Source organism: Otolemur garnettii, unplaced genomic scaffold, assembly GCF_000181295.1.
Source record: "Otolemur garnettii isolate 467f Iridium unplaced genomic scaffold, OtoGar3 scaffold00126, whole genome shotgun sequence".
Taxonomy (NCBI): Eukaryota; Metazoa; Chordata; class Mammalia; order Primates; family Galagidae; genus Otolemur; species Otolemur garnettii.
The window spans coordinates 4,771,051-4,785,025 of NW_003852521.1; the positions used below are offsets into that span (position 1 = coordinate 4,771,051).

Sequence of the window (13,975 nt, forward strand, 5' to 3'; positions counted from 1 at the left end):
TAAATGTTTTAACACAATAACTAAGTAAATGACACAAAGTCTATGTTAACCAGTTTGATGAAAATATTTCAAATTGTATATGAAAACACTACACTATACCCCATGTTTGCATTAATGTATACAGCTATCATTTAATAAAAAAAAAAAGTTTAGAATCAAGAGACACAGTGCTTTGACAATGGCTCTCAAAATTGTGGTATCCATGTCCTTTTTGATCCAACAAGCCTACCTCTTGCCTTTGTCTTACTAATATATTCTCACACATGAGGAATAATATAAGATCATTCTAGCAACCTTACTCATAATGGTGTGTAGCATATTGCCGTGGATGTTGAAAATAAGTGAAAGGAGAAACATATAGTGTTCAGAGTATATCACCATTTTTGTTAAAAATAATAAAAACAAAATTTGTGGCCTCCCTATGAACAAATTGCCTACATGTGAAGAAGAAGAAGTTATAAAGTGTCTGTGGTGGATGTATGGTGATCACTGGATGATTTTTTTTCAACTGTACTGTATGTTGAAAAAACTGCCTAATAAAATATTGGAAACTAAATTAATACATAAATACATAAAATATGCATCTATGGGTATAAATATTTCCAGAAGTATATGTAAGAAATCATCAATAGAGAGGTTGTCTCTGAGAAGAACTGGGTGGCTAGGGAGGGGAGTAGGGGGAAAACTTTTCACCATATAATCTTTTATACATTTAGAATCCTGTATCTTATAAATATATGATCTATTTATTCCAAATAGATTAAATTTAAATTCCTTTAAATCCTTGTAAGTTAACTAAAGTAAGTCATCTGTACAAATTCTTTACTTTTAAGTATTTTGTATTCTTTTTTTTCCTAATTAGAAAAAAAAAAAAAATATATATATATATATATATATCTCTCTCTCAAATAGCCTGTTCAGGTTACTTTGTCCCAGATTGTCCCCAGCCCTCCTCCTGACAGCAGCCTTTTAAAACTGTGCTCAGTAATTCTGGCGCCCCATTCAACATCCACTTTTCCATCTCTGCTCCCTAAATACGATCACAGATGCGCACGCACACTTCCCATACCGTACCTGGTTCAGCTTGCCTTTCTCTTCAGCGCAGGAGGCAGCTTTTCTCTGCTCTCTGTTGACTTCTGAAGCCAGCCTCATGATCGTTCCTCTGCTAGCTTTTGCCTCCATCTCATGGACATTTACAGTCTCTTCAAGAGTAACAATCTGTCCTTTCATGGATACATTTTCTTTGCACAGCTCTCTGAGCTGAAGAAAAGCAATTACAGCTATCCTGTAAAAATTAACAATTCCATGCACTTTCTCTAAAGCAACTCGCTACTCCCAATGTATTAGCAAAACAGTAAAAAATGCCTGCATGGACTCAAAGGATGACATTTTCAAAGGGAGCCTCAAAATGCTTTTGTTAGGTACAGAGCTAGTGGTCAAATTAAAATTATTCAAAAGGCAACCACAAGGCAAGGATGTGGAGAGGTAAGCCAAAAACTTCCCGACAGAACCTGCCCCTCAAGCCTCAGGCTGCAAAACCCTCCAGGGGAGGTGACCTCTGGGAGTCACCACAGGCAGGAAGGGCGGGGGTCGGATTCAGCCCACAGTCCCTGGGCCTGCTGCCTGCGGGCCGGGCCATACCTGGCTCTGGGGGAATAGAGAAGTCAGGACTATGGTTTTGTTTAATACTCTTCTAATTAATATAAGCAAAGAAAAATTCTGAATAAAGTGCTCTAACAGTGATTGTCCTTGAGGGCTGGGACTTGCAGGACTTTTTGCTTTAGGATTGCTAACTGGGAGCATTTGTAAGATTTACCAGGGGAGCCGGACACAGTGGCTCCTGTCCTTAAATCCTAGCACTCTGGGAGATGGAGGTGGGTGGATCTATTGAGCACAAGAGTTTGACACCAGCCTCAACAAGAGCAAGACCTCATCACTAAAAATAGCCAGGCAGGCGGTGCCTGTGGCTCAATATGTGGTATATGCACCGGCCCCATATACCAAGGGTGGCAGGTTCAAACCTGGCCCCAGCCAAACTGCAACAACAACAAAAAAAATAGCCAGGCTTTGTGGCTGGCGCCTATAATCCTAGCTACTCGGGAGGCTGAGGCAAGAGAATCACCTAAGCCCAAGAGCTGGAGGTTGATGTGAGCTATGATGCCAAAGCACTCTACCAAGGGTGACAAAGTAAAACTCTGTCTCTAAAAAAGCCCCACAAGACAGGGTTAATGCCAGCGTCACAACTGCCTGTGGAAGTGACCTATCTCTGAGCCCCAGTCCTCTGCCAACATGGTGCCCTGCTCCCAACGCAGCACTGCGCCCTCTCACTCAAGCACTTTTCCTCCCATTCACATGATCACTCCCCACTCCTCGGCCTTTGTTCCTAAGCTACCATCCCACACCTCTAACTTGCTTCCCTTCCCACTCCTGTATCCTGATTTGCTTTTCATCACTGCCACCCTTTACTAGGTGGGATCACAAGAGGTACTTGGTAGCTTATGTCCTCCCTATCTTTACCCCTTGATAACGAAATCTCTAGCGGAGCACAGACTCAGTCCTGACCATTCGCTGCTGTATCTCCAGCATCCAGAGCAGTGTCCAGAGCATAGTAAGCACTCCCTAAATAGCAGTGAAATGGGTATCTGAATGTCAAGCTAATTACTAGGATGCATCCTTTCCGACCATGGCTCCTTGGGCATGTGTGTGTACTGTGTGGGCATGTGGCTTTGAAGTTGGAGCAATTTTGTTCTTGGCAGGACCCCTAGTGAGGCTGCCGACTTGATCAAAACAGCAGACTTCAAGATTTTGCCCAATGGGAGGGTTTTGTTTGTTTTTTAAAGACAGACACCTGCTCAGATGGTTGGGGCACCAACACTCCAAAGTCCTACCACGTGTTGTAAACTGTAGATTTCATTATTACTCAGGGGCCGAGGCCGACAAATCAACAATCACCATCAAAACACTCATCGTCCCCAAAAGAAAAGGGCAAGCCATGCCGCACGGGGCCACATGGGGAAGCACCAGGCCAGTCAGGAGGAGAGAAGTGGGAACAACGTGGGCAAGAGGCTTTCTTGTTTCTTTCCAGGGGAGAAACGGCCAGGCAGAGCGAGCAGGCTTAGACTTGCTGGTTTCAATGGTTTTGGTGACTCTCAGGCAGTGGGACTATCCCTGAGCTGTCTGGTGTCTGACTCTGGTATCTGATCAGGGGCAAAGGGACAGTGGCCCCAGGGTCTGGAAGTGGCTCGAGTCTGGACTCTGGATTGGTCTGTTTGTGTCTGGAAGCCCTGGCGGGAAGGGCAGTCTCTCCGGGTCAGCAGGGCCCCAGACATCAAAGTGTCAGCAATACAGACAATAGGCTGGACACAGTGGCTCACACCTGTCATCTCAGCACTTTGGGGTTTGAGACAGGAGGATCGCTGCCTCAGCCAAAGTTCAAGACCAGCCTGCTCAACACAGTGAGACCCCCAGACTAGCCCGTAGAGATTGTCTCTGCTGGAGGAAAGGGTGCCCTAAAAGAAGGAGCTTCTGATTTTCCTTCACTTTTCTCCATCCCTTGGCTTGAAAGATAACCCCAAACTACAGCGGGAAGTGGGCTTTTACAGCTGAGCCCATCGTGGTCACATGTCAGCCACAGGGAGGAGGGTGAAGTGCCTCCAGCACCAGTGAGGCCATTGGGTGGACCTAAGCTAAAGGTATTGGTAAAGGGGAACACTTCCTAAAGTCAAATGAAATCACTGTGCAGCTTTCACAGAGGACACTTGAAAAGATACTAGTAGACACCCAAGAGGTAACTTCTAAAAATGGCTGCACAGAAATCTGTCAGAAAGCAAGGCTAGGAAAGGTTTGTAATTAAGCAAAGATTTCATAAGTACTCAAATACTTTCATGTACCCTAATGAAGCACTATGGGCGAACTGAACTGCTCAGTTAGTCATTAATTTCCAACTTAATGGTAGCCTACCATTAAAATAGGACTTTTACTACTAACATGCAGTATTAATGTAACATTTAAAAAGTGCATTAGACATAATCTTAACCCTACTCTCAGTAAGTATCCCAAGTGGGACACACAGTTGTGTGTGTGTTTCTGTCTGTAACTAAAAGGAAAACAACTCTCTTAAATACATCATTAAAATCAATAATTAGCTGTATATGACAACCTAAATATATCTTAGACAAAACAGTTAATCTCTTTTGGAGAATAATTATTCCAAATAATGCTAAAAAGGATCTTGGAATTGAGGCTCAGAGAGGTAATGCAGTTTGCCCCAGTCACACACTGAATTAGTGCTACCCTTGGGCTCCTGTCCCATTCTCCCTCCACCCCCACCCCAACCCCAACACTCCCTGTCATGTCACGTGTCAGAACAAGCACCATATTTAGAGTCTTTTTAATTTGCATAAAAACACCTTTAAAATTAAATCTTCTTCTGATGCCTTTTCATTCTTCCTTTCTGGATCCAGGCAGTCACCAAGTTGAGATAGAAATTCCTCGTGTTTCCTGAAGTTCTTTGAGATTTGTTTCTTACTCTCCTCATTTTCCTTTGAACACTTTCTGTTAGGCAAATAACAAATAAGTCAGGGTTTAACAGCATAGACAATAACATTCATCAAGTCGGAACCAAGCTCTCTGTAGGAAGTAGCTAATTGTCATTTTCAACACAGCAGTTTCCCAGGGCTAATTATTGTCATGCAAGCGAAGGAGAAAAGTAGAAGCCATATCAGGCCCCTATAGTGGGCAGCAATGTAGGGAAATCTGCATGGCATGGGGGACCTAGAAAGAAGAGCGGAGTCCCCATCCTCAACCAATTAAGATGCGCGAAGGGAGAGGCAGGCATCCGGAACACACCCAGACCTTTGCCACCTGTGTGATCACAGTCCACATTCCCACAATGTCTACTGAGGCTTCACAGAAGGAGGAGAGTGTTCTACGATGGTTCTAGAGGACCAGGGTTTGTTTCTCTTTCCATTCACTGTCAACGTTGTACAGTGACCCATAAGGACCACGACTAATTATAATAGATACACCAGGAAGAAAGAAGGTTCCCTCCTCTGGGAAACAGAGACATTCAATCACAAGCAAAAGTCACAGTCAGTTTTCACACAGCCTGAGTCTTTAAGAAGTCTTGGAAGAAAGAAAAGGAAGTCAGTTTATCACCTGCACTCCCGTGTTTATTGAAGCCTTACTCACAATAGCCAAGATATGGAATCCACTTAATGGATAGATGGATAAAGAAAATGCAGTATTATTCTGCCATATGAAAGAATGAAACCCTGTCATGAATATGAACATGACATGAATGCAACTGCAGGACTTTAAGTGAAATAAGTCAGGCACATAAACAGAAATACTTCATGTTCTCACATGTAGGAAGCTAAAAGAAATTGAGCTCGTAGATGTAGAGAGTGGAATTGTGGTTATCAGAAGGTAGAGAGGTGTGGAGGAAAGGAGAGAGAAGTTGGTTAACAGACACTAAGTTACAACTAGCAGGAGGAATCGTTTCCAGTGTTAGGTAGCGCTGCAGGGTGAATACAGTGAGCAATACTTTAGCGTATATTTTTTAAAAGCTAGAAGAGGATTTTGAACGTTCACAACACAAAGAAATGATAAATGCTCAAGACGATAAATGTGCTAATTAGCCTGATTTGATCATTATATATTGTATACACGTGTCACAATATCACTCTGTATCCCATAAATATGCACAATTATTATGTGTCAACTAAAAATGTACCAGGAAGAGTATTAGAAGAGTATTGGAAACAGGCAGTCAAGGAAAATCAGATTTATGGTGTGATATGAATGTTTTACTTCAAATCTCAGGTAGGCTTGAGGAAATAATGCTTTAAATGTTAGAGGCTAAGAGATCATCAAAAAATGGACATACTCTAAAGGCAAATTAGAATCATTTTAGTAATTTAGCATCCTTTTTTTCAATATCCTAGATAATAAACCTGATTATTGCTTTTCCTTTTTATCATGTTGAGTGTTTACTGCAAATTCTTTCATTCTATTCAAGGAGTAACAAAGCATGTAATTGCAGATACTCAAAAGCATCTCATACGTCTATTTAGAAAAATGTGTAACCGTAAAAGACTAACATCACTATATCTCTGAATTCTTATTTTTAGCATATGAAAGGTAATATTTATTCAGTCTTTCAGACCCATAGGAAGCACAGTTAATGAATGATATGATGCTGATTGATTTATACATATGATCCCATATATTAACCCCAAGTTTTCAATATTATTTCTTCATTCCAAAGGGCTGTAAAAACTTCCACTTCTAGTCACATTTCACTTGACCCAACAAAGTTTCAGTATCTATCCTAAGAACATAATCACATAAGATATTCATTGCAGCTTAGGTTATAAAATTTTTTTAAATAAGACTAACCTAAGTTCCCAAAGGAAACAACAAAGGGAATTGATTGAGTAATTTACAATATTTCAAGCAATGGAATATAATGGACTATTTAAAATAATATACTAAATGATTTTTTAAATATTTACAACATATTATTCGGTAAAAATATTACATATCATCATTTGCACACACCTGTCTGAAATTCTCTTCAACAAAATATTAGCTATAGTTTTTCTGTAGTCATAAGGTTTTGAGGAATTTTAATTTCTTCTTAGCATTCCTCTGTATTTAAAAAATTATAAGCATATATCGTTCTTTTGACTCACTTATTTAATAAACACTTACTGAGCACCTACTGTGCACCTGTCCACATTAAAGGTGCTAAAGGTACAATAACAAACAAAACAGATGAAAATCCTTGGCCATGGAAGCTTATGTTCTAGCTGGGAAGATAGACAATAATGGAAATATTAATATACGTAAAACATATAGCCTGTTATAAAAGGACTGGAGAAGAATAAGCAGAAAAGGGGGTAAGAAATATTGAGGGGTGAAATTTTAGACATGTACACACAGACGACCCCACTGAGAAGACGCCTTCTGAGTAAAGGCCTAAATGAATGAAGGTGGGTCAGCCATGCAGCAGCGGGGAAATTGCCTTGCAAGCAAAGGGACGAGCCTTTGCAGAGGTCCTGAGGTACCATCACTTCTGTGGGCCAAAAGCAGCAAATGCAGGTTGGAATGAGCCTTTGAGTCGTGGAAAATACTGTCTTTACCCTTAGAAGAGAAGTTGCTGAATGCTCTGAGCCAAGGATTGATGTAATCTGATTTGTGTTTTATTAACAGGGTCACTCTGGCTACAGGGAGTGCCATCAGAAGAAGGAAAGCCACTGCAACAAAGGGAATGTCTGTGTCCCCCAGGGAGTTCATATGTTTAAGCCTTAATCCCCAATATAATGGTATTTGGAAGTGGAAGTGGGGCCTTTGGCAGGCAATTAGGCTCCGCCCTCATGAGTAGGATGAGATGCAAGAGAGATGACCGCTCTCTGTGCAGTGTGAGAACACAGCAAGGGGGCATCATCTGCAAACCAGAAAGGCCTTCAGCAGGAATTGCACAGGTCAGCACCTTGATCTTGGACTTTCCAACCTCCACAACCACGAGGAATAGCTTTCTGCTTTAGAAACCACACAGTTTATGGTATTTTTGCTATAGCAACTCAAATTGACTCAGACAGAAATTGGTACCAGGAGTGGGTGCTGCTGTAATGAATACCTATTGCAGTAATCCAGGTGAGAGATGATAGTGGCTGGGCCCAAGAGAGTGGTAACGAAGGTGAACAAAATTTAAATTCATTTTGAGGATAGGTATGATGGGATTTGCTGAAGAAAAAGGCACTGAGTGTGAGGGAGAAAGAGAACACAGGATGATACCCAGAATTTTGACCTAATGAACTAAAAGAATGGAATTATCATTGCATGAAATGAAGCAAAGTACAGGAAGATTTTGTGGAAATACCAAGAGCTCAGTTCGAGACACATTAAGTTTCAGATGGCTGCTGAACATCCATGTGGAAATGTCTAGTAAGTAGTAAGATGTGTGAGTCTTGGGTTCCGGGAGGAGAGCGAGGCTAGATATCAAAATGTGGGAGTCAGCAGCATTTAGCCGTGAGATCACCAAGAGAGTGGATTTAGATAAAAATGAGAAGAGGGTCAAAGACTGAGCTCGGAAGCACGCCCAGATTTCAAAGATGAGGAGGCCAGGAGGAACAGCAAAGCAGATGGCTAGGAAAGTAAGATAAAAACTGGGTGTGTAGGATGCCTGGGGAAGCCCAGGGAAGTAAGTGGTTCAAGTAGAAAGATCTACAGTGACTGATACTGCTGATTAGTTACATAAGAAAAGATGGACCCTTCAACCTGCACTGTGCACTCACCGGTGACCTTGACAAGTGGTTTCCAGTGAAGCATATTCAAGACAGAGGGGAGGGGAGACACATTGGAGACCATGAGTCCAGGCAACATTTAAGGGGTTAAGGAGAGGAACAGAACAGTAGCTAATAATATTATTTTTTAAGAAGAATTAAAGTAAATAAAGCATTTTATCAATAAAGATATTTAAATCATAGGTAGAATGTTTTAAAAGTATTTCAGCAACAACTTGTTCCTTATTTTTTTTTTCATTCATTATCTCTTGTCAGAACACAGTGTGGAAAACCTAGGTCTGGTAAGTTCTCTGCATAAACGGGCAGACCTACAGAGGGGTGCCCAGGGTGGCTTGGAGTCGTCTGGCTCCTGGGATATTTGTGTAACCAGCTACTGAATAAAAGCTTCCCACTCACTGTGCACTACCCCACCACCTCCAGGTAAATCCTCTACTTAGAATCATTTTCTGAATTGTGTATATAAGCATTTGTAGTCCTAATGGATAGAGCATAAATGCATTGCTTAGGACAATGCTGTGTTTGTTGGCATTCTTAGCGACATTGAGAAATAAGCCTGGGAAAATGTTTTTTAAGACTCCAAAAAATATTCGAGGTCAAGAAATAATTTTTTTCCCCCGAATCGAGTCTCAGGACCAACTAATGCAAAATGCCAGTACATTCAACGATGTATCCTGCTATCAAAAGCTCATATCCTGCTGCTAGCTACACTGAGAAATACGCTGCAGCCCCCTTACTGTAATTTTTCGTCTAGTTCCACGATTTTCTTCTTTAATTCCTGGTTGTCCTTGATTGCAGACTGAGCTGCGATTTCTGTTCTGATTTTAGAATTGGAAAGCGCCGCTGATTCTTCTTCTAACTCCTGAACTCTGTCTCTCAAGGAGGTGAGGAGAGATGATTTTCTGGCGCTGTTTTCTTTGTAGCTCTCCATTTCAGCCTTCAGCTCCTGACAGGAGGCTTCTTTAGAAAGCATCTTGGATCGGAGGTCTCGAAGCTACCATGGGAAAAAAACGTTAAACAAAAAAGGGCGGGGGGGGGGGAAGAACTTAACAATATAAGTTTGAAGTATCTCTAAGAAAGCCAAAACTACAATTTAAAATGTTCTGCTTTTATTCATGACTTAATCCGATTTCTTTTCTTTTAAATATTTGTATCTATCTTACCAAATGGGAAGTTATACCTAAGGAATCAACATCATGTTCTGTCTCTTTCAAAAAACGTGCATTGTCTTACGCTGATTTAGTTTCACTCTCCAGGAGACATTTGTGATACGTATCTCAAAAAAAGCAATAAAATATTTTGTAATGGTTACCCATTTCTAAATCCATGTTACTGCTATTGCTGTTGATAAACAGTGAGACCAAGAACCTACAAGCCATATTGTTTATAATTTCATAGCTGTTAACTGTTTCCCAAGTAAATACAAACTATTCGATGTATCACTAAATTTCTCCGGCTTGTCTTCTGGACTCTAACTGTGGGTCATAAAGAAAAATAATATGCCAATTTCTGGGTAAAACATGGAAGAAAAGGGAAATCCTTACAATATTTATACAAAGGCAACATTTTCACTTGTATGAGTTTTGTGGCAAAATGCTAAACAACATATGCGCACTATAGAGTTAGGATGTCAAATCTACCCTGTAAGAAAACTTCATGAAAGTGTACAATTAATTCTAACAATTAAGTTCTCAAATTCATCCTAGAAAAAGTGATACATAGCCCATGGATGAACATCACCATGGCCACCTTTGAAGTGCTCCCCTTGGGAAGTTGTGTACCAATGCCAGCATCTAGTCCACCCTTGAGCATCAGAGCCGTCGCTGTATGAGTTCTGACAGTCAAGTTCACAAACTTGGCACCATGCACTTCTGTGGGAAGCACTGTACAAACAACTCGGTAAGGTCTCATAACCTTGGTCATCAGTATCTCGTAGCTGTGTTCATGTAAATGTATGGCAGTGTCTTGCTGAGTGGCATTCGCTATTGTTGTTACATATATTTGAGTGCCGTATGACAACAGCTCTGATGGTCATTCCAGAAAAAGAATTCTGAAATTGTTTTGAAGGGTGGACTCAGCACTGGCTTCAGTGCATAGCTTCCCAAAGAGGGTACTTCAAAGATCACCATAAGGGATCCTCAGCAATAGGAATGCAGCTCTTTTTCTAGGATAAGTTTGCCAGACTTTTGTCAGACCTTGTATACTTATTTAGAATGGTGAGTACATATATATACATTTATTCACGCACACACATGCATCAACTTATCTTTCTGTGTGGTTCAGGCAGCCTTAGTGAAACCTTACAGGCCTGTCTAGGACACCTCAAGCTACCAGGCTATGAGCGGAATGAGCTTAGGGAGGCTTTCTCAGAAACTCCCCTCTAGACCTGATGTAGCCTGGAAAGTAGATGGATCTCAGACGTCTTCTGAGATTCCCCAACCAAGTTGGAACTATCACAGGAGTTCAGAATTCCAAATTACAGGCAATCTTCATTAAATAAATAAATCTTCATTAAATATACTGGGAGAGGCGAAAGTTCTCCAAGGCCCATAGACCATCCACCCAAATCCTCAGGTGCCCCTGTCTTTCAAGGCTGTGTAGCTCCTCTGGGATTGAAAACCCAGCCCAAGCCACCTTACTTTGCAGCACGGCAAATGCATAACCTTGTAGAAATTCTAGGAGATAGGCCCACAGTAAGAGGATTAGTGTCACTGTTGCCAAGAGGTTTAAATCTGTATCCCACTGTCTTGTTTCTAATTGTCTCTAAGCTCTCTTTTATTTTATAAGAAGCTAAGAAGGCCCTTTTCTAATTGGTAGAGATGCATAACCTTACCTCGGACTGGGCACATTCGAATTTGACCAGAGTTGCTGCAAGTTCACTTCGGGCATTTTCAGCCAGGTTCCGATGGTGGTTTAATTGCTCCCGAGTAACCTGAACATCCAGAAGATGATCATAAGTTTCCTGGTAGAATTCCCCAAAAGATAAAATATAAAAAAGACCATTAATTTTTTTCTGTGCAGCTATGCAAAGCAAAATTAAAGACAGAAGCATCCTTGGCATCCCAAATGTGTCCAAGTGCCACCCAGAAAGTACTGTTTTCCAGACCATTTTGTTCTTGTTCTCAAAATTCAAAGAGAGGCAGGAGGCAGCCCAGGCACAAATGATGCACACCCAGGATGACGGTGATACATGGCATTTAAGAATTACCCAATTGGCTCGGCACCTGTGGCTCAAGCGCCTAAGGCACCAGCCACATACACCTAAGGTGGTGGGTTCGAATCCAGCCTGGGCCCACCAAACAACGATGATGGCTGCAACCAAAAGATAGCCAGGCATTGTGGCGGGCGCCTGTGGTCCCAGCTGCTTGGGAGGCTGAGGCAGGAGACTCGCTTGAGCCCAGGAGTTGGAGGTTGCTGTGAGCTGTGATGCCACGGCACTCTACCCAGGGCTTGAGGTTCTGTCTCAAAAAAAAAAAAAGGAATTACCCAATTGGCCTTTGCCACTGTAGAGAATTTCCCTCCACCCAACTGAAATGCTATTTGACCTTTGCCTAGAATCAACAGTCAGAAGAGAATCAACACTACATACTGTGTCAGAGGGAGACAGGGTAGTTTTCATTGTTCTCCTGTTTCCAGATCACAAAAATGATCAATTCTTCTCTTGTCTGTTGAATAAGGGGTCTCGTTTATGTATTTAAAAGATCATGTGATCTAAATGTAAAAAGCCATCTCCTTTATAATTATCAACTACGCTTTTTATTCTCAGTCTGATCACTTCTCATGGGCTGATGAAGTTGATTCAAATGAATGCATAAGGTTAGGAACAGGGTGGCTGTGCATGGCCACACCAGGCCCATCTAGAAGGGAGTGGTTCTCAGCTCCACTGATGGCTGCTGATGCAGAAATCGGGATATCAGCATGGCTAAATCATTCCGATTTTTCAGGACAAGCCATATATCCAAACTTTTTGGATATATATAAAAATTCCAGCATTGGCAGCTTGGCAGCCAATTTAAATGTTTAAAAAAGAACCACATACTGGCACCTGTGGCTCAGTGAGTAGGGCACCGGCCCCATACACCAAGGGTGGCAGGTTCAAACCCGGCTCCGGTCAAACTGCAACAAAAAATAGCCAGGCATTGTGGCAGGCGCCTGTAGTTCCAGCTACTTGGGAGGCTGAGGCAAGAGAATCGCTGAAGCCCAGGAGTTAGAGGTTGCTATGAGCTGTGACACTGTAGCACTCTACCAGGCAACATAGTGAAACTGTCTCAAAAAAAAGAAAAAAAACCCAAACATCCACCTCTTTGGAAAAGACATGCAAGAAAGCCATTCATTTCTGAAGGAATATAAAAGAGGTCGCATAAAGTAGGCTCTGCTGGAACATCTATGTAAATGGCGTCAGCGGGCTCATCAGGAAAACTCATTTATGACTGCCAGGGACTTCTGTTTGATATACTTATGAATGCTAACTTATCTTAAAGTCCTTAACTTCACAACAAATGTTGTCACGACTAGTGTGAGTCAACCTACCAAATGTCAAGGAAAACCTTCAGTACTTAGTAACAGCTGGTGTTTGCCAATCACAACACAATCAAGATGACGGTAGATGTGTACGCTGGGGGGAAGCAGAGCAACGTTCAACGGAACCGCTTATCAGAAAACCATGTTCAGACTCCCGCAGTTGTCAGACGGGTCTCCGCCCTTCTCCCCACACAGGTGTACTTCCTAAATAAGGCTGGGTGAGGATGGAGGTCACGTAGGAGAGATTTGGCCTGCTGTGTATAGTGCACCATTTTATAAATTTTTTAGGAAAATAAGTTCCCCAAAGAATTATGGGAAAATCTGATTATGTCTTTCAGTGACTGACATCTTCTTTTTTAGGAAATGATGTCGTCGTCGTACCATTATCTCATATCTCCTCCCTATAAAAAGTATTGTATCTAATGAATATGCATATGCTATTATGAGCAAGATAACACAATCCATAAATGGTCCTTTGTTTTAGGAGGTTGCAATCTAATGTAGAACAGTACCAAAAGCATTACTATCTTCAAATGTTCATGGGTGAAAGAACTATGTATTAAGATATCATTACAAATTGTATATGAAAACACTGCACTGTACCCCATGTTTGCCTTAATGTACACAGCTATCATTTAATAAAAAAAAAAAGATATCATTACCTTGACACTGAAGCATGACCTCCTTGATTACTGAGTTTAGAAAATAGTTGCTGAGTCCAAATTGCCCTTCAGAGTCCAGCTAACTGGGGATTATCCACTAACGAATATTTATCTAAAGACTACTCTGCATCAGGCACTGAGCTTACTGTCTAATAAAGGAAAGAGTATTTATCAAATAATCACATTAACGATTGCAGAATTTCAAACTGAAATAAACACAAAAGACAGGAAAAACAGATAACAAAGGAAATTGATTTAAGAATAGGGAGGTGGGCTCGGTGTCTGTGGCTTGGTGGCTAAGGCGTCAGCCACATACACCTAAGGTGGCGGGTTCGAAGTCAGGCCCATCAAACAACAATGATGGCTGCAACTGGAAAAAAAAAAAAATAGCCAGGCGTTGTGGCGGGTGCCTGTGATCCCAGCAACTTGGGAGGCGGAGGCAGGAGACTCACTTGAGCCCAGGAGTTGGAGGTTGCTGTGAGCTGT

At 41.6% G+C, this 13,975-nt stretch overlaps 1 protein-coding gene across 1 annotated transcript in view; it reads right to left on the reverse strand.

The window, feature by feature from the left end:
• Nucleotides 1-13,975, reverse strand: part of CCDC170 (coiled-coil domain containing 170) — a 102,964-nt gene that overhangs the window by 67,451 nt on the left and 21,538 nt on the right. The window contains exons 2-5 of the mRNA XM_012810109.2: nt 11,140-11,268; nt 9,044-9,300; nt 4,410-4,554; nt 1,075-1,260 (exon numbers count right to left, since the gene is read on the reverse strand). Of these exons, the coding sequence (XP_012665563.2) occupies nt 1,075-1,260; nt 4,410-4,554; nt 9,044-9,300; nt 11,140-11,268 (717 nt within the window). The remainder of the gene's footprint in view (nt 1-1,074; nt 1,261-4,409; nt 4,555-9,043; nt 9,301-11,139; nt 11,269-13,975) is intronic.